This window comes from Rhineura floridana, chromosome 8 (assembly GCF_030035675.1).
Source record: "Rhineura floridana isolate rRhiFlo1 chromosome 8, rRhiFlo1.hap2, whole genome shotgun sequence".
NCBI classification, from domain to species: Eukaryota; Metazoa; Chordata; class Lepidosauria; order Squamata; family Rhineuridae; genus Rhineura; species Rhineura floridana.
The window spans coordinates 4,610,526-4,630,408 of record NC_084487.1 but is presented as its reverse complement, the minus strand read 5'-3'; the positions used below and the strand labels follow the sequence as shown (position 1 = coordinate 4,630,408).

General features: G+C 46.5%; 1 protein-coding gene across 1 annotated transcript in view; it reads left to right on the top strand.

The window, feature by feature from the left end:
* The window catches only part of UBE2H (ubiquitin conjugating enzyme E2 H), a 67,058-nt gene extending 58,692 nt beyond the window's left edge, over positions 1-8,366 (top strand). The window contains 2 exon segments of the mRNA XM_061638025.1: positions 232-415; positions 4,150-8,366. Coding sequence (XP_061494009.1) covers positions 232-415; positions 4,150-4,274 — 309 coding nt within the window. The 3' untranslated portion in view covers positions 4,275-8,366.
* The last annotated feature ends 11,517 nt before the right edge of the window (positions 8,367-19,883 follow it).

The window sequence follows — 19,883 nt, the reverse complement described above, 5'->3', positions numbered from 1 at the left end:
TGTATCTTCTAGGTGGAAGCCTTAAGGCAAAGGTGGGGAACTAGATCCATCCAGCAGCCTGGATCCTTATGTCCCCTGTTCCCTTAGATTGAGTTTTGACAAGTGGGCAAGGGCATCTTACTGGAACTAGAAGCCCTACCAGGCAGGGACGCCACCACTTTCGCACAACACACGCTGGAGCTAAATGCATGTTGTAGTGGTAGTAGATCATAGCGGATGACTCTCTTGAAGGCCTGTTCAGGTATTACGTGTCTCATGCCAACCTTTTTTGTATGGATGCTTTCAGATCTTACCAATATATTTGAGTCGTTCCTGCCCCAATTGCTGGCCTATCCCAACCCCATAGATCCCCTTAATGGCGACGCAGCGGCCATGTATCTTCACCGACCAGAAGAATACAAACAGAAAATTAAAGGTAAGGGCATTGAAGTGCAATATCATTAGTGGTCTGTCTTGGAGCCAAGAGGGGAGCATTTGGATCTGAGGAATTTGGCGTCTCTTGCTTATGCCATGACTTTGGCAAGTTGTTTGATAATCTCATGAGTGAGAGAAATCCATGTCTAACTAGGGTGTCCACTTAACTTGGGAGGCAAGCCTTAAAGAAAAGATTTGCCAGGCTTTCGTCTGGGAAGAGGAGGCTTGCTGAGTTTCAAAAGAAGCAAAATGGGACTTGGGGGAGGCAGTGTGAGCCAGTGGCTAGCTAGAAGAAAGAAGAGTTCACCACCACCAATCTTGTGCGAGGTTGGTGAGAGAAGGAGCCAATAGGCATGGTGCGTGACTCCTTCTATTTAGATTGCTGTGCCATTGAATAGGCACATCAGAATGAACCTGGCACTTGTCGCTGCTGTGCCAGTCAAAAGCTGCTGCTTCTCTCTCTCTCTCTCTCTCTCTCTCACTCACACACACACACACACACACACACACACGTGTGCGCGAAAATATACCTTACCTTAGCCTTGCTTTTAATTACCTTTGCTGGTAGGCTCAGGATGCCCTGCCACCTCTCTCCCCTACCCCCGCCACAGTTGCGACTTAGACAAGCGGCTGCAAGTTGGGAGTTGTTCAAACATTGACATTCTGTAAAGAGCTTTTTGGCAACAGCAGCACTTAAAAATAGCCTCCAAGCTGATGCCTTTGGTTGCAAGCGGCTCCTCTGCGCTGGTAGACAAAGTACTGAAAATACATAATTTATCTTGTCTTCCCTTTCATGTTCATTTTTAACTGATGAAACCATAGAAGTCTTTTTGGTGTAACCCTGTGGAAGGATCACAAGGCTCAGAGCCTTAGAGGAATCAACCCACTCTATGTCGGCTCTAAAATTCAGGAAACCTGCAATTAACTGATTGCAGCAGTAGATGGCCGTGAAAAGCAAGTATTTCTGCTGCACTTCACCTTCTCCAGGGCCCCCTTAAGGCCCACTCTGGAGGGAGGCACGTGGGCTTCTGCATGCTCAGGAGTGCCCTTTCTGTCAGTGTGCTGCCTAGCAGTTCTTCTGCTTGATAGGAGAGAGCAGGTTACAGACAAGCCTCCCAGCCTAGGGTAGAGCACACTGCTTGCGGAAGATGCCATATTCATTCCCCGGCACTTCCAGTTAAAAGATCTCCCATAGTAGCGCTGGGAAGGGCCCCTGTGTCTCTGCCCGAGACGTCGCAGAGCTGCTGCCAGAGTCTGAGGGCAGCTCCATTTTGAGATGACATTTAACCTGGTCACCTCATCCCCCATCCCCATGGCCTTAGTAGCTTTTCCCACCCTTTCCCCGACAAGTAGAATCGCTCCTCCAGTGGTCTTTGCTAGACGCAGCCGGATGCCTGGCCACTGTCCTTACTGCAAGGTGACTTGAAAAGGCCAATTGTGGGGAGGGGCGGCAGCAATCTTTTATTGCTATTTCTCCTCCCATGGGGTCTCAACCCCCCCCCAATGGTACCTCTAAGAAGCAGGCAGTGAGATTAACATTTTTTTTTAGGTGGAAGGCTGGGGGGGGGGGGGAAACTGGTGGAGGCTCCACTCATAGCTCATGTACTTAGCAGGGTAGGATCACATGTGCGCTGTATATTGATTCCACCATTGTCCCACTTCAAACGGGCATGGCTTCCGCCAAAGAATCCTGAGAAGTGCAGTTTGTGAAGAATTGTTAGGCGATTCCTATTCCCCTCTGGGAGTTACAATTCCCAGAGTTCCCTGGGAAAAGGGACTGATTGTTAAACCATTCAGGGAATTGTACTACTGTGAGGGGAATAGGGGTCTCCTAACACCACATAGCACCCTTCACAAACTTCCCAGGGTGGACGCCGTGACTGTTTAAAGTGGAATAATAATGGAAACAACGTGCATGTGGCCTAGATCAGCCCCTATTTGTTGCCTTGGAGCACTGAACCTGTCTCATTTGCATAGATATGCCCCCAATAGACCATGGAGCCTGTTTCTTAACACACATACACACAAACACCCCTTCCCAATGTGTAGCAAGTGCTGCAGCCTCCTCAAACTGCGGGCTTTTCCAGGCTTTTGGTGAGCAGCTGTTTTAACACACGCACCATCCATGTTTGAGAGGCTGAGCAATGGAGCTGCCATGGGAGATTTGCACTCGGAGCCATCCTGCACCTTAAGGACATGGAAAGAGCTCTGCTGCGCTGCATCCACAGGGAATGGACTGGGAGAACCCTAGATTGTACCACTTCAGATTGCAGGAGGCAGTGTGCAACTTTTTGAATCCTCCCCCATGTAAAACAAACCCTCCTTGCCTGTAATGAATGAACATTCATTCATCCAGCGCTTTCCAGTACATTTCTCTGCCACTTTCCAAAGTGCAACAGTGGATTTGTTGCACTAGGGCGCAGAGGGCTTTTGTCTCCTGCAAATGCACAACCCTAAAGTTCTGGTATGTGACTGAATCCCTCCAGCAAAATACGGACAGCCTGGAGGTGCCCCTAACAACCCCCTGCTCCTTCCCTTCCCCCTTCCTCTCCTTGCTGGTCCCCCAGCATTGGTACACTTTACTTCCGGGAATCCATCTGCTTCCTTCCATTGGTGTATTTAAGCACCTGACTTTAAAAATGCATATCTTGACATTTTCCCGCTAACTGGCCTCCTGTCTCTTCCCTCCCAGTCATCAAACGCTTGTGTCTCTTTGTCTCTCTGAGGCTTTGCCTTCAGGCTTACAACCTGTGCCTTTTATTCCACCTTGTGTGTAGCAGCGTGTACCAGTTTATCTAGGTGCTCTAGAAATCATTCAGAAGCGTGTTCCTCCTCCCTACCCCCCTCCAGTTTTGAAGTGGTGCAGTCCAGGTTTCTACCATTGCCATGGATTTATAATGTGTTTCACCAACATAATGTGCTTTTCCTCACTGTTCCTGCCCTACCTGCTTCAGGTTTTTTCTGTTTTGTGCACAGAGATGCTGCTCCAAGCAGAATACAGCATTTGAGTCCCAATTTTCTTTTACTGGCAAGGCCCAACAGCCAGCTTGTCTTGTACACAGAAAAATGGGCAAGGTGATCCCAGGTTCAGAGGCTATTTTGTCATCCTTGTCTGAAAAAATCTTAGAAGGCTAGTACTAACTAGTGAGTAAGGCACCATCCTTGTTGATTGATTGATTGATTGATTCTATTTCTATGCCGCCTTTTGGCCAAAAGGCCCTCAAGGTGGCTCACTTAAAAAAAACACAAATACAAAATACACATCAGAAAAGAATACAGTGCGCAAAAATTTAAATAACAAAATATTAACATTGTTTTAAAAAACAAGGTTCTTTATAGGCCTGGAGATAATCTGTCCTTAAAATGTAGTACTGCCACTTCAAGAGTTTTAGTCCTCAAACATTGAGCAGCTGTTGCAAAGGATTCGCTCACCAACATCATCGGACCCTTCCCTGTCAGAACAGAGGGGAATTCGGTGTCAAATTTGTTGCTTGAGCCAAACCACAGTCTTGGACTCCTCCTCCTCCTCCTCCTCTTCTTTGTTAAAAGTTGGGTGGCATTTTGGGGGAGGGGCCTGCAGGCATGTCCAGAACATAGTATTAAGGTGTCAAGGACATATTTTGGGTTTGGATACCAGTGTTGCTTTGAGCGGCCTTGGATGTTTCACGTGTGTGTGTGTTGATCACCCTTTTTTTATCTTCCCACCCCACACCTTTTCTCTTTCACCCCCTCCAGAATACATTCAGAAATATGCAACAGAGGAAGCGCTAAAAGAGCAGGAAGAGGGAACTGGGGACAGCTCTTCGGAGAGCTCCATGTCTGACTTTTCAGAGGATGAGGCCCAGGATATGGAGTTGTAGTAAAAGAAACAGCCTGCTTTTCAGAGAGACTGACTTCCTAACCACGTGCTGAGAAGCAGACTATAATATTCATATTTAAACAAAGCAATTTTTTATTACTAAACAAGGTTTTTATGAATAATAGCATTGAGATATATATACATATATATATATCACCCTTTAGATCTTGATTTCTTGGTCATTTCTCAGAACCCAAAGTGCATCGCAGTGCATTTCCCACATTCCACTTGGTAGCAATATGCAGTCCAGATGCATGCGAGCATCCGTTCATGATTCCATTTGAGCCAAGTCAACTTGTGGGCTACTGAACTGTCAACCTAAACAGCTGCTTTGCTAGGGAGAGGATCTGGATATTTCTTTTTATTCTTTTCCGTTTTTTTCCCTTTTTAAATTAATGGTTCCAAAGATGGCGGGACTCCCTTGGATGCAAAAATGGAACAGCACTTACAGAATGTAAAAGAGAAGTATTGGGGGGTGCATGCTAGAACGACGAGGCAGTGAAGTCAAAGGTGCTCTTTCATTTCAACTTGGCTGCTTATACGTTGAATGAAGTTGCATTTTTAAAAACAAACCACCACCAGAATACATGGAGCTCTTTAAAGTGTCTGCTTTTTACAAAGCAGCTTTCATTTAAAGTACATTTTTGTATGGACTTCCTGCCTGACTCTAGAGACTGGCAATTAGTCTAGTTTGCTTGGGGAACCATTTTGAAAGCCTGCGTCTGGCCAGTTAAGCCACCTTACTGGTCTGGATTCTTAGTCTCTCTCTTTCTATTCTTAAAGGACAGAAAGCAAGCAGTGTCCAACTTTGGCTTAACTTACCTGGAGTGCACAGCCTCTATCCCATTTTGATCCCACTGTTAAAACCACCAGCAGTTGTAACTCCACTCCCTTGATGTCTCTTCAAGCACTGTGCACATGATCTCCAGTAAGAGAGGGTCTTCTCACCAGGTGGATTTGTCTAAGTGCTCCAAGCCCATGGATGGTTTCATTGGCTCTTCGTGCCACTGATCACGACTCCATTGGTCAGGCATGGGCATGCTGGCGTCTTCAGCTGTTCAGCAGCAGCCCTGCTGTGAGCAGGCCAGACAATCTAGGAAAACACAGTATGATGGACTGGGAGGAGGTCTGTTTGTTTTGGGTTTTTTTGTTTTGTTTTGAAGAAGGGAAATTGATAATAAGAGTGCTGGTTTCAGATATGCTTCTAATTAGATTTTTTAAAATTTCTCGTGCATTTTTGAACACACAAAGAAGGTTCCTCCTTCCCCACCCCACCCCTGTTTAATGGCAAGAGAAACGTCATACCATAAATGCCTACCTGGGATGTCGATGATACTTGAATGTGGATAATATCAAGAAACGCCCAGACAAGATGGCTTTCCAATCTGGACATTGCTTCTGCTGTATTTGTAAAGGGTTTGGGACAGGATAATTGCAGGGGTGTGTGTGTGTGTGTTATAGAATGTTGGTGCAATGTTTAGGGCAGTACATGGAATTCAGACTTGGGTGAGTTGATCAGAACACTGAATGTCAAGCTAAGCTTGGTAAATTGTATTTCCCCCCAGTTTCCTCTTAAATGCCATTAAATTTTGGAGTCTGTTGGGGGGTGGGGAGTGTCAAGAGAGAATACAACCCTAAAGCATAATCAGTTTGCCTTTTTTTCCCTTTTGAAAAGATGTAAAGTAGAATTTAACTTTGGCATGATTATTTTCCTTTAATAAAGCAAAAGCATACCAAGAAGTTGAATTACGGGCATGAAGCAAAAAAAGCAACCAAGAACTTTTTCTTTTTTAAAAATTAAAAAAAGCAGTAATGTGTTTATAGTAGCTGAGCTGAAGTCCTCTCCTGTAGCAAGGATAGCCTGTTGGGGAGAGGGTTTACTATTACTATGGAACATGTAACTGTGTACTGTAAACTCCTAATCTAGCAATTTCCTTGACTCTGGAGGATGGGGAGGGAGAGCTCTGCTAAGGCTGCAGTACTCCTTAGATGCTCTGCTTGTGTGGTGTCCTCTTAGGTGCCGTTTAGGTCTAGATTTGAGTGCTGAGGTGGCAGTGGCGATGGTGGTACCAATTTAAACAAAATAAATTGTATTTTTTCAATATTGTATATATAAATATTAGTGTTCTAATTCCCTACTCTTTATGCAGGTAATTTTTTTTCTGTTTTTTTAAAATCTCAGTCCTGATGCATAATTGGATTTTATCAACCCTGACGTGCACCCAGCTCCTCTCTCATAAGCAAGCACCCATTCTTATTTTAAACGTAACAACATTCCTTGCTTTAATTCAACATGCAAAAGAAATTTCAGATGCAAACACGATCCACATTGTATGGAATCCAAAAAAAGACACCACTGACTCTGTTGTTCCCCCCTCCCCACTTCTCCCTGCCATGCCCCTGGGCTGCGAAGGCCCATTTTGGCGCCTCTGACCCATTTGTAAATTCACACCTCAGATAAAGGAGCGTCAGGCCTTGAGATAGTTAGATGGTAGCATCTCCATCTCCGTACACAGAGCCTTAGTGACCCGCTCGGCAAATGGTTGCAAAGATCTGTTGTATTATCTTTCCAAGTGGTCTTGGCAGGCAGGGGAGGTTGGCAAAAAATATCCACAGTTTAATGGGTTCCGCCTTGAGAAGATAATTTGTAAGGGCCGATTTTAGAGGCACTTAACTAGACTGGGAGAACTTGCAGCCGACTGATCTCTGAACAGTTCCCTCTGCCTCTTCTCACTTTTTTGTGCCTGCTGACATCTCCTTTGCTTGGATAGCAGCTGGGTTGGAAAATGCAGTTGGGATGGAAAAGCAGGAGCCCACCTTGACCTGCCAGCCCGCTTGTCATTCTTCTGAAAATGCCCGTGTTCCTTTTGAAGCCATCTTCAGGTGACAGTGCAGTCTTCACAGGTGACTCCCAGTGCAGCCATCCTGCAGCTGCAAAAGTGTGTGTGGTGTGTTGTGAGTTGCTGTGTTATGTCCACACACTCTCCTAAATGGGATCTTAAAAGTTCTTGCGTCTGCTACATCCGCCTGCGTTCCCTGTCACCCTAATTTTTATTGCCTTTTTGAGTGTAACGCCACCGACACAGGAAACCTTTCACATTGGTTTTGGCAGTTGATCTCTTTATCAGAACACCTTCTAAATTGCCACCGAGATGTTCCCTGAAGCACACAGTTTTTATTCCACTTTATTCCTACTCTTCCAAGTTCTGTTAGCTCATCCTGTCGTGACTTCTAAGTTGTTTGATAAAAAGATCATGGGAACCTGAAGGCAGTTGAAGACAGAGCAAACAGCACTGTTTAGAGGAACATGTGGTTGCTTCCAGGTGGCTCTGAAGATAATGGCTTGCAGGCAGGCAAGTGGCCTCTCTTTACGGCCTCTAGTTTAAGTTGGTATTTAAAACCAAGAGCTCTATGATGGCTTCTGTAATCTCTCTTGTGTACATGGTTGGTTGATGTTCTGTCTTTTGGGTGGAAGAGACAGAGAAACTCACAAGGAAGGTGGGTTTACAATTGTGTAAGGGACGAGCATGGTGTTCTTTTTAATCTTTTGGGGCTACGCTCACTTTCTACAGCTAGATTTGGAATAGACCGCGATGGAAGTAGTTAAATGTGGGAGTGTCCAAAGACGACAACTCCTGTTGTCCCATCTATGTACCATTCTAGGAGATGGGATTTGAGAGGGCTGGTTTTATATAAATATACATATATATATATATATATATATTCTCTCTCTTGCTTCCTCTGGCTCGTATGAATTGTGCTGGCACTTAAAGCAGGCGTGTGTGCCGCATGAGAAATGGCCGTTTTTATTTTACTGACTGTATTTGGTACATATTGTGTGAATACTTGAAGAGATGATGCAGGGCATTCAGCCCTTCCATTCTGAGTCCTTGCTTTTTCTTCGTTCTCCCCCCCCCCCCGGTTTCTTTTTCTGCCTCCTTCTCTCTTCCCCCTCCCTCCCCGCCCTGCCCCTTTGCATTGTGATGATGTAGTGGGCAAATGCCTCTTCTAAGAATTATAACCTCTCAAAATAGTTGTGTATAATTAAATAAACTGTAAACTTTTTTAAAAAATAAAATATGTATATACCTTGGCCCCTCGACTGGTAATTGCCCCAGGAGAGAGAGATGTTCAGGTCATTTACTGCTGCTACAGAGGGCCTTTTAAAGTGTGGAATAAAGTCTATCTCCCTCCACCCACCCCCCAAATTACTATTATTATTATTATTAAATTTATTTATGTACCGCATTTTCCACAAATCCACATGTGCTCAAAGCGGTTCACGCAAATAGTCCAAAGGCAACAGCACAACACAATAAAAAGTATAATCACTACGTTAAGAAAAATATATATATACATCAAACCATAAATGAGCATAAAGCTGAACAACAAAGCCAAAGCAAAAATATTTAAAAAAGGACCCCCAAACTGATACAAAAATCTCTTCCATCCCCCGAACTCCCACAGGGCCAGAAAGTCTTCTGAAAGAAGCTGCCTTTGAAGGCTTCCAGGGCTGGAGGGTGGGGCAAGGCAGGTGGAAACAGCCTCCCCTGATGACAAACCGAGTCTCTCCCTTCATGAATCAAAATGATTCTGTGGCATCTACCAATGTAGGCTTTGCACTCATAAACTTGATTCCCTCCTTGATATTGAGGACTTGCACACATTTCCCCTGCAGTGAGGTCCCACTCAGTTGTGTATGCGTGTTTTATGACCAAATGCACCTTTGCACTAAGGATGTCTGTGATCTGAAAGGGAGGCATGGGGGAGGTAGGGAAGAAACTGGGCCTGGGGACAGGAGGTGTTGGTGCTGGTGGAATGGGATTGCGAAGAAGATTGGATTTTGTATATTGATTTGGAAATCTCCAGCACAACCCTTTCATTGCTGTGCGTGCACTCACACGGAATATGTAATTGGTCGTTTTTTAAAAAAGTTAATTGTTGCGGTCACAAATGGGAATTAGCCGGGCAACCTGGGGGGGGGGGCACGCTAAGTGAAAATGGTGGTGGTGTACCGGGGTTCCTAGGGTTGGGCTAGCCCAGTGTTCCCCGACCTGGTGCCCTCAAAGGATTGTATCCAATGTAAGCTCTAAGTTAAACTCACTTAACGGTATACTTGTTCTGCTGTTTAAATATTTTGTGCCAACAGAACGCGGAAGCAGGTTGCTGGTAACTTTCTTGTACACTGGATCGTGCAGTCTGTTGTGCAACAAGTTTCCGGTAGCATAGCTGTTGCGTTGGAGTCCTCTGTTGCGCAGCATTAAAACTTGTTATCTGTTAGTGCAAGTGCCCTTCTGCTAGCAGACAGAGAACACTGGACACAGCCCGTCTGTGTTTTGGGGGCAGTTAGCATCAGCTGTGCTGGCTTGGGCTAATGGGGGTTGTAGTCCACAGCATGTGGAGGGCATCAGATTGGGGAATGCTGGAGTAGAAGCTAACCCTTTCTAGCCACACTTGTCCTTCTAATCTGTCACACTTTTAAGAGACTTTGATCACGGGGGCTAGAAGCGGGCACCTCTGCACTTTGCAGAGGCTTCTGTGTTGGAAGGCAGTGTGCCGCAGTTCTAAGGTGCACTTGCCCCTGTGCGACTTCCTAGGTCATGCACCACCTGCCTGAAGAATTTTAGTCTCTGGTAAGAGCTCAGGAGCCGCTCATTGCTCATTGCTGTTGACTCTGGCAGACACTCTCTGGGGCCTCAGACAAAGGGAATTATTTCCCATCTGTGGTCTGCTTCCTGAGATCTTTAACCGGAGACGCCACGGGTTGAACTGGGAGCTTCAGGATGCAAAGCATTTTCTCTGCCACTGAATAGTGACACGTCCACATGTTGTAGCATGAGATACAAGGGTTCTAAATCCTGATGTTTAGATTAATCTTTGGTGTTATCAGTTGATACAGAGGCCAGAGATGGCTAAAGTGTGGCCCTCCAGAAGTAGCTGGGCTAAAACTCTCCCCATTGGCCATACTGGCTAATGGGAGTTGAGAGTCCAGCAACGGCCACAGGTTAGCCATCCTTGCACAAGAACATCAGAGGCAGAGGCAGCTCCATGTCAATGGGCCAATGGAATCCACTCTGGGTTTTAGTGTGAACATTCAAGGTCAGCACCTTGGACAGCTCCTTTAAAGTTTGGATGCAAACCTGGAGTGGATTCCACTGCTGCTGCTCAGAGGCTGGAGACTGGCCAGGGTCTTAGCAAGGTAAGGTGAGAGTCAAGCAACAGTGAGAAACTAGTCCCAAGTGGTTCAGGAAGGAGTAGTTGAGTGTTGTGTGGAAGGTTTGTGCTATCCATCTTAAACTTCTCGATCAAGTGGGGTTGAGATATATTTACAGAGGAGAGCACAGAGTGGTTTTCATGATAATTTTTAACTTCCAATATCTTCCTCCAGGTTGCTCAAGGCAGCGTACAGGAGGCTGCACCTAGTTTTCAGAGTGTTCAGCCAGATGATTCTGGGAGCATCACCTCCCTCCCATATCAGCTGGCATTCTGAATTGCTTCCGAGTATGGAGGTCTCATTTAGCTCATATGGCTAATAATCTTTGATCATCATCCTCACAAATTTGTCTAGCCTCTCTGTCTCTTTAAGGCCATCTACTATGAAGCTCCCTGGGTGACCTTGGGCCAGTCACTGCCTCTCAGCCTCAGAGGAAGGCAATGGTAAACCCCCTCTGAATACCGCTTACCATGAAAACCCTCTTCCCACTGGGGCATCTGGTTGGCCACTGTGAGAACAGCATGCTGGACTAGATGGACCCCCTTTGGACTGCTTTTATGAGCGGAGTGAGAAGTGGCACTACTGAGTAGGCTATGGTGGGAGATGCCCCTTACTCAAAGTGACCCAGTGAGTTCTAAATCTAGCCCATGCCAAATAGAACCTGGTGCTGCATGCCACTGAGATTGAGTCTGAATGTTTGCTACGTAGGATGGCAAAATGCCTTGCCCTAGATAAAGGGAGTGCAGCTTATGCCAGGGGCTGAAATGTTCGGCTAGAGAGAGGGGAGGGCTGGGTAGATGCCATGTGGTGTGCTTTTAGATTGATGCCCGAGTGGCCATCCTGGAAGATTAATGTGGGCATGAGCTGAATACTTAATGTATGTCTTATAAGTTTGGATACTGCTCAGGGGTGTAGTCGTCCAAGGACTCAGGTGGTCTTAGGCCCTTTACTTTTTTGGGAGCCAGGTCCCTATGTCTCCAGCATCCTATGAGTCAATCAGCATGAAAGGCAAGTGTTAGCCACTGAGAAGAATCTTGCACTTGGGTCTTGTTTGCGGGCTTTCCCCAGGCACCTGGTTGGCCACTGTGAGAACAGGATGCTGGACTAGATGGGCCACTGGCCTCATCCAGCAGACTCTTCTTATGTTCTAACTTGCTTCCTTGTTGTTTCCTGCTGATTTGAGCCACTCAAAGTGAAAGGAGGTCCTAAGTTCCTACTTTAAAAAAAACCAAGTTGTGGAAAGTGAGAAGTCTGTAATTGCAGAAGAAGAGACAGTGAATCCTGATGATAGCATCCCATCTACATCAAGTAGTTTGGTAACAGCAGGAGATAAACATGTAAACACTGAACTCAGTCATTCAGGCAATATCTCTGACAGTGAGAAAGGTCAAATGGCGACAGTGATCGAGAAGCAAAAAACAGTATTTGAGCCTGGCCAGATTATTCTCTAATCTTAGAAGGGGTATCGTGTGGTTGTGACTATTATGAAGGGACCGTGCACTTCTGAACTTGCCGCTATTACTACTGCTGGTCCTCTATATAGAAATTAAGAGGGGTGGCATCAGAGGTTGGAATGATCATGCATCTGCTGAGGGCCCACACCCAGGAGGGGCCCTACCAACAACAACACACCCACGCCTGGAACTTGCGTCTCTTCTTCAGCATTGCAACCCACTTCTGGCCTAGATGTTAGTGGCATCTCTCCTTCTGATGAGGAATGAAGGGGCAGGGGATGCCACTGCCTGCTTGCTCATCGGTGGGTCTGCCTGGCATGGAAGCAGGTGGAAGCAATGATGGGAGAGAGGAAGGAGGAGGTGAAAACTGGGAGGGAGGGTGCCTTGCTTAAAGGCTTTCAAAACCTGGAACGGGCACTGATGATGAGGGCAGTTGGCAACAATCTTTAAACAATAGCAATCAGCAGTATAAAAAAGGCATTGATAAAAGGACTGTTACAGGCCTTTGCCTGGTGCTGCAACGGCGTTGGGGAGGCATGGCGTCAACCTACCTTAGGGAGATAAATTTCCTAAAAGGGGTGCCTTATTTTCAGTTTAGCAGCATGCAGACTCCTGGGAGCTTGTGGCCACTGCTGCTCGCCAGCACACTATGCCACTGCTTCTTCATTCCCAGCTTCTGCCGCCAGTTGACCAAACAGATTGCCCAGAGACGACAGGCTAGAGATGGCCATGCCACCCGCTGGGAGTCACCGTGGTTATTTATGAATTTGCCTTTCACGTATATGTCTCAAGGTGATTTACAGCCATATCATAAATCAGATAAAGTCATTTTGCAGGATGCCAGATTGGCACAGCCTCAGGAGTGCCCCTGCAGCCCAGACAGAGAGGCTTGAAGAGTTTGGCTCTGGGCAAGGAGGTTTCACACCTCCCAACTAGATGGACCAGTATTCTGATCAGCCACTAGATGGCGATCATGCTCCACTTGTTCAAATCAGATCCCAATAAATCAAAGTCTTGAAGGTGCCACAAGATTCTTTTGTGTTTCTATACATCTCTCTCTCTCTCCCCCACCCCTTTAAATTAAATCCCCAAGTAATGCAAATAGAAAAGGCAGTCTTTGTTGAACTAATATTTAGGGGTGCAGAAACTTGCAAGCTTTTGGGTTACACAGCATTCCTTACTGGCCAGAACTGGAAAATTACTTAAGAGTCATAGAATAAGACAATGACAATGGACTACCTTCAACTCGATCCCAACTTATGGCGACCCTATGAATAGGGCTTTCATGGTAAGCAGTATTCAGAGGGGGTTTACCATTGCCTTCCTCTGAGGCTGAGAGGCAGTGACTGGCCCAGGGTCACCCAGTGAGCTTCATGGCTGTGTGGGGAATCGAACCCTGGTCTCCCAGGTCATAGTCTTCTAACCACTATGCCACACATGGAATAAGACTATGATAGCACTCTTCAAGTACATGAAAGGTTGTCACACAGAGGAGGACCGGGATCTCTTCTCAATCATCCCAGAGTGCAGGACACAGAATAATGGGCTCAAGTTGCAGGAAGACAGATTTCAACTGGACATCAGGAAAAACTTCCTAACTGTTAGAGCCCTACGACAATGGAACCAGTTACCTAGAGAGATAGTGGGCTCTCTGACACTGGAGGCATTCAAGAGGCAGCTGGACAGCCATCTGTCGGGAATACTTGATTTGGATTCCTGCATTGAGCAGGGGGTTGGACTTGATGGCCTTATAGGCCCCTTCCAACTCTACTATGATTCTATGATTCATAAATGATCTGGAATTAGGGGTGAGCAGTGGCCAAGCTTGGTCCTGACACAATTGTTCAGGGCAGTTAAAATGAAAAGGGATTGCAAGGAGCTCCAAAATAATATTTCTAAATTGAGTGAATGGGGATTAAAATTATAAATGCAGTTCAAAGTAAGCCACTGTCACGCACACTGAGACAAAAAGATCTTAACTTCGTATACAAGGTCAGAACTGGTGGCGATTGGCATGGAAAGAGACCCCTGGGCCTATGGAGAATAGCTTGATGAAGATATTGCAGCAGCTGTGAAAAAAAGCAAATTCCACAGCAGGGATCATTAGGGTAGGGACTGGAAATAAAACTGCAAATATCGTAATGTCGTTAGACAACTCTATGGTGTGACCATGCTTGGAACACTGTGTAGAGTTCTGCTTGCCACACCTGAAAAAAGATAGAGTTGGAAAATGTCCAGAAAAGGGTAACTAAAATGATTCTATAAAATTTGAATTGTAATACAGTAAAATGCAATATAAGAGCTGAAAAAGCAGTAAGAATATGATTAAAAATTACACAGAATCTAGCAGAGTGCATTACAAATGCTAAAACTAGCAGAAAAATCATTAAGTGCTTCCCTCAGCAATTTTCAAGTGGCCTGTGCAGGAAAATATTTGGTTCAGAAAAAATGCAAGGGGGTCGGAACATGTTAGAAGTGTATAAAATGATGCCTGGCATGGAGAAAGTGGACAGAGAGAAGTTTTGCTCCCCAGCTCATAATACTACGAACACATGGACATCCAATGAAGCTGAAGGTTGGAAGATTCAGGACAGACAAAAGAAAGTCCTTCATGTGGCGCATAATTAAACTATGAGATTCACTCCCACAAGAGGCAGTAATGGCCACCAGCTTGGATGGCTTTAAAAGAGGATTAGGCAAATTCATGGAGGAAAAGGCTATCAATGGCTACTAGCCAGGATGGCTATGCTCTGCCTCCACAGTGGTGGGATGACTCTGAGCACCAGTCACTGATGAACAATAGCAGGAGAGCTCTTGCGTTCAAGGTCCTACTTATAGAATAACAGAGTTGGAAGGGGCCTGTAAGGCCATCCAGTCCAACCCCCTGCTCAATGCAGGAATCCAAATCAAAGCATTCCTGACAGATGGCTGTCCAGCTGCCTCTTGAAGGCCTCCAGTGTTGGAGAGCCCACTACCTGTCTAGGTCATTGGTTCCATTGTCGTAGGGCTCTAACAGTTAGGAAGTGGGCTTCCCTTTGGTGCATCTAGGTGAGAACAAGATGCTGGACTTCATGGGCCCCCTTTGGTCCGATCCAGCAGAGATCTTTTTCTGGACAACCTTCTAGGTCTACATAAGAAGAGCCTGGCTGATGGATCAGGCCAATGGCCCATCTTGTTCAGCATCCTCTTCTCTCAGTGGCCAACCAGATGCCCCAATGGGAAGCCCGCAAGCAGGACCTGAGTGTAAGAGCACTCTCCCCTCCTGTGGTTTCCAGCAACTGGGATTCGGAAGCGTCCTGCCTCCGACTGTGGGCTCAGAGCATAGCCGTCGCAGCTAGTAGCTGGGTGGGACAAGGCCAGAGGGAAAAGTGGTCAGAGCAACAAATGTGCGTTTTTCTTTTGTAGAGTAGGCTCATTTTCATACACTCTCACGCACCCTTCTCTGTCCTCCGTCCAGAGAAGCATAAGGCATGATCAGAGTTCAAAGTCATGCTTCAGCCAGGCAAAAACACTGAAGGAGAGTGCAAAGGCAGGGCTAGTGAGGGGCGTAGCCTGGGGAGTGAGGACATGGGAGGGAAGTCCTGGGGCTGGACAGAGAGGTTTGGAGGGCTGCATTTGGCTCTAAGGCCTGAGGCACCCTAACCCTGTCTCGTGTGCTTCTAAGCAAGTCTGTCCGGAGAGCCACGCTGCATGAGGAAGCAATTATTTTGAGTCACATTAGTTATCTGTGCATTGCACAGGGGGTTGGAATTGATGGCCTTATAGGCCCCTTCCAACTCTATGATTCTATGATCTTTCAATCTCATTTTACTTGCATTATTGAATTACTTATTACCTGCTCTTCACCAGCAGGTCCCAGGGTGGGTTGCAACAATTTAAAATTCTGTATTAAAAACAATTAAAAGTGGCAGGAGCTGGGTAGGTACTGAAAAAGCATACCCTGTATGCCTTTGCATACCAACGTTCATGCACATAGATGTTTAAGGGGCGAACCTGGAGCTTATATAGATCTGCATCTCTGGGCAAAATCTCGCCTGGTGAATGCCCTGATGAGTGAGTGTCCCCAGAGAGTGTCGGAGGCCTTCCTGTCTATTCACCACCTCTTTTTCAATCCTGAAGGCAGCTGAAGAGTTGCCATTTAAGGCAGAGCGGAATGTCTGGCTGTAAAATAAATCACCTGCTTTGCATGCAGAAAGTCCCAGGTTCAATCCCTGGCATCTCCAGGTAGGGCTGGGAGAGACTCCTTGCCTGGAACTCTGGTGAGCCGCTGCCAGTCAGTGTAGACAATATTGAGCTCAATGGACCAAGAGTCTGACTCCTCCCTATGCTCTAGGACAGGGTTGGGGAATCCAGGGGCTGCATATGGCACGTGGCTGTCGCTCACGCCCCCTCCTCAGCCCTGGTCTCCTGGCTGGAGCCAGAGTGTTTGGCTGCCTGGAGTGTGTCCTTCAACTGTGATGATGTCTCACAGATGGATGGATGGCAAATGGACAAATGTGTGTGTGTGTGGAAACCTCTGACTTTTGCATGGCTGGAATGCAGCCTACGGAACAAGCAAAAGGGTCCTCTCCATTGCACCACATCTGTTGTCTCTGGCCCCACCCACCACTGGCATGTGACACCCTCCTAAAAGGATTGCCCCCAAGGGAGTGCAGCCCTTGGGTGGAAAGGGGTTCCCCACACCTGCACTGGGAAAAAAGGCTCTCTTTGCAAAAAAAATAAAAATGAAGCCCTTGTGTTGCATGATATTTGTGGTAGTCACTCTTAAGTGTCATCATTATGGAAATGGGACACCGCAAGGACATCAGTCTCCTCAGGCACTCTGCTCCTGACCTGAAAGTTGCCATTCTCCAGGGGGCGGGGAGGTTCCCTTTGATTCTGTTCATTCTCATCTGAACAGAGACAATGGTTCTCTCTCCCACTACAGATGTTAATTTGCTTAGCAATGCTAAGATACTCATGGTGGAACACTTCACTGGGTGGAGTGGGGGAGCACAGTGAGGGAAAACACTGTCTTGCAGACCTGCTTTCCCCAAGAGATGACCCCCACCCACCTAATTGCCCCAATTCCTGGTTGCATAAAGGATGGGGTGGGGGTGCGCATGTGTGGAGCTTAACCTGCTTTCTTTGTCAGGCCTGTTTCCTAACAGGCAGCGGACGGTGTCCAGGTGGCTTAGAGGCTTAGCGAGGGGAATGCAGGTTGCCTTGGCTGGGTCGCGGATGCTGACAGAGAAGAGGCGGGTGCCGCACAGTGGGGGGAGAGAAGTGGGGTAACATGTTCTGGAAAGCTGGGCCCTCCTGTCCTGCTTTCAAAGGACAAGAAAAGTCTCTCCTTGCTCAGATGGCTCAGAGTCCTAAAAGCAAATGAAGAACCTTGCTGGGTCAGGCCAGTGGCCCATCTAGCCAATCGTGTCCTCACAGTGGCTAGCCAGGTGCCCTTTATGGGAAGCCCACAAGCAGGACCTGAGTGCAAGAGCAGCACTCTCCTCTCCTGCAGATTCCGGCAACTGGTTTTGTTGTTGTTATGTGCCTCCAAGTGGATTACGACTTATGGCGACCCTATGAATCAGCGACCTCCAAGAGCACCTGTCATGAACCACCCTGTTCAGATCTTGTAAGTTCAGGTCTGTGGCTTCCTTTATGGAATCAATCCATCTCTTGTTTGGCCTTCCTCTTTTTCTACTCCCTGCTGTTTTTCCCAGCATTATTGTCTTTTCTAGTGAATCATGTCTTCTCATGATGTGTCCAAAGTATAATAACTTCAGATTCATAATCTTCACTTCTAGTGACAGTTCTGGTTTAATTTGTTCTGACACCCAATTATTTGTCTTTTTTGCAGTCCATGGTATGCGCAAAGTTCTCCTCCAACACCACATTTCAAATGAGTTGATTTTTCTCTTATCCACTTTTTTCACTGTCCAACTTTCACATCCACACATCGTCGTTATGTGCCTTCAAGTCGATTATGACTTATGGCGACCCTATGAATCAGTGACCTCCAATAGCATCTGTCATGAACCACCCTGTTCAGATCTTGTAAATTCAGGTCTGTGGCTTCCTTTATGGAATCAATCCATCTCTCGTTTGGCCTTCCTCTTTTTCTACTCCCTTCTGTTTTTCCCAGCATTATTGTCTTTTCTAGTGAATCATGTCTTCACATTATGTGTCCAAAGTATGATAACCTCAGTTTCATCTTTTTAGCTTCTAGTGACAGTTCCTGACTTTAGTGTTCAGTGATACATCTTTGCATTTGAGGACCTTTTCTAGTTCTCTCATAGCTGCCCTCCCCAGTCCTTGCCATCTTCTGATTTCTTGACTATGGTCTCCATTTTGGTTAATGACTGTGCCAAGGTACTGATAATCCTTGATGAGTTCAATGTCTTCATTGCCAGCTAGTAGCCACTTGATAGTCTTATCCTCCCTTGTCTGATCCTCTTTAAAGCCGATCAAGACAGTGGGTGGACTGTGGGAAAGGTTAAGTGGACAGGCTGAAGTCTTGAGCGGGAGGACGCTCTGTCTGTCTTGCATGAAGCTCTTCTAGCAAATCAACCTTGAGCGACTTGGCACATTGCTGAAAATGTGGGGGTGGCGTGGGGCAGAGGGTTGCAATAAGAAGGCTAGGCCAAACGCTGGTGAGGTCAGGGTGGGGTGGGACTTTCACCCTTCCCAGGGTGTGGCTGATGGGCCAGGGCCGTAGCTCAGTGGCAGAGCGCCTGCTTTGCCCGCAGAAGGTGCCAGGTTCAATCCTTGGCAGCATTTCAAGTAAGGCTGGAAACAACTCCTGCCTGAAACTTGAAGAGCTGCTGCCAATCAGGGTGAGCTGGATGGATCAAATCTGACTCGTCCATCTTCTCTGGTGAAGAGGAACTTGCATTTTTCCCACCATGCAATTTATCGCTGTTTGCGGGGGGGGGGGATGATGCAATTCTCCTCTCTCACCCTGTCACAAACAAACCTCATTCTCATTCCTTGCTGGGCTACCTGGAATGTGGATTTGGAGCATCAGAGCTATAAGAAGCAGGGAAATCTGTTGAGAAGAGTGGTCCTTCTTTTAGGCCCCTCCCTTGAACCCTGCCCCCTCCCACCTTTGTTCGCGTTCCTTGTTGAAAGCAACCAATATGAACTAATACAGGATTATCCAACATGGTGCCCTCCAGATGACTACAACTCCCATCATCCCCAACCATTGCCCAACATTTGGCGGGCACCATGTTTGCTACCCATGGTCTAAAATGGAAATGGACTGCCTTCAAGTCAATTCTGACTTTTGGCACCCCTATGAATAGGGTTTTCATGGTAAGCGGTATTCAGTGGGGGTTTACCATTGCCTCCCTCTGAAACCATCTAAGCCAGTGAGTCAGTGCTCATCATCACCACATCTTGTGGCAGCCAGTTCCGTAGGTTACCGGAGAGGTTTATGAGGAATTATTTCCTTTGTATCTGCCCCAAACATCCTGCCCATCAGTTTCATCACATGGTCCTGACTTCCAATATTCTTGTTTTCTAAACCCTTGGGGGGGGGGGAATGGCAGCTTAGCTACATAAAAGACCTATTTGTTTTCTTCTTCCCTTCCCACCCCTTTCCTTTTATGTGGTGTCCTTTTACATTGTAAGCCTGGCGGCAGGAACTATGCTTTAAAAGAAAAAAGATTTGTAAGCCACTCTGGAAGCTGTTCCAGCTGAAGAGTGAGATATAAATGCTTTGAATTAATGAACAAATATACAAGTCCAGTAGGGCTGCTCTAATGGTCTTGTGGATGCATACAGAAGAGCATGAAGACAAGAGCTCTGTCCTGCTGTTTGCCCCCAAGTGGAATTGAGAGGTACACTGCCCCTGAACCTGGAGGTTCCATTCAGCTATCATGGCTAATCAACTTGGGTATCACTGATGAAGTAAATCATCTGTTTAAAGTCATCTGAGCCCGCATCTTGTGACAGCCAA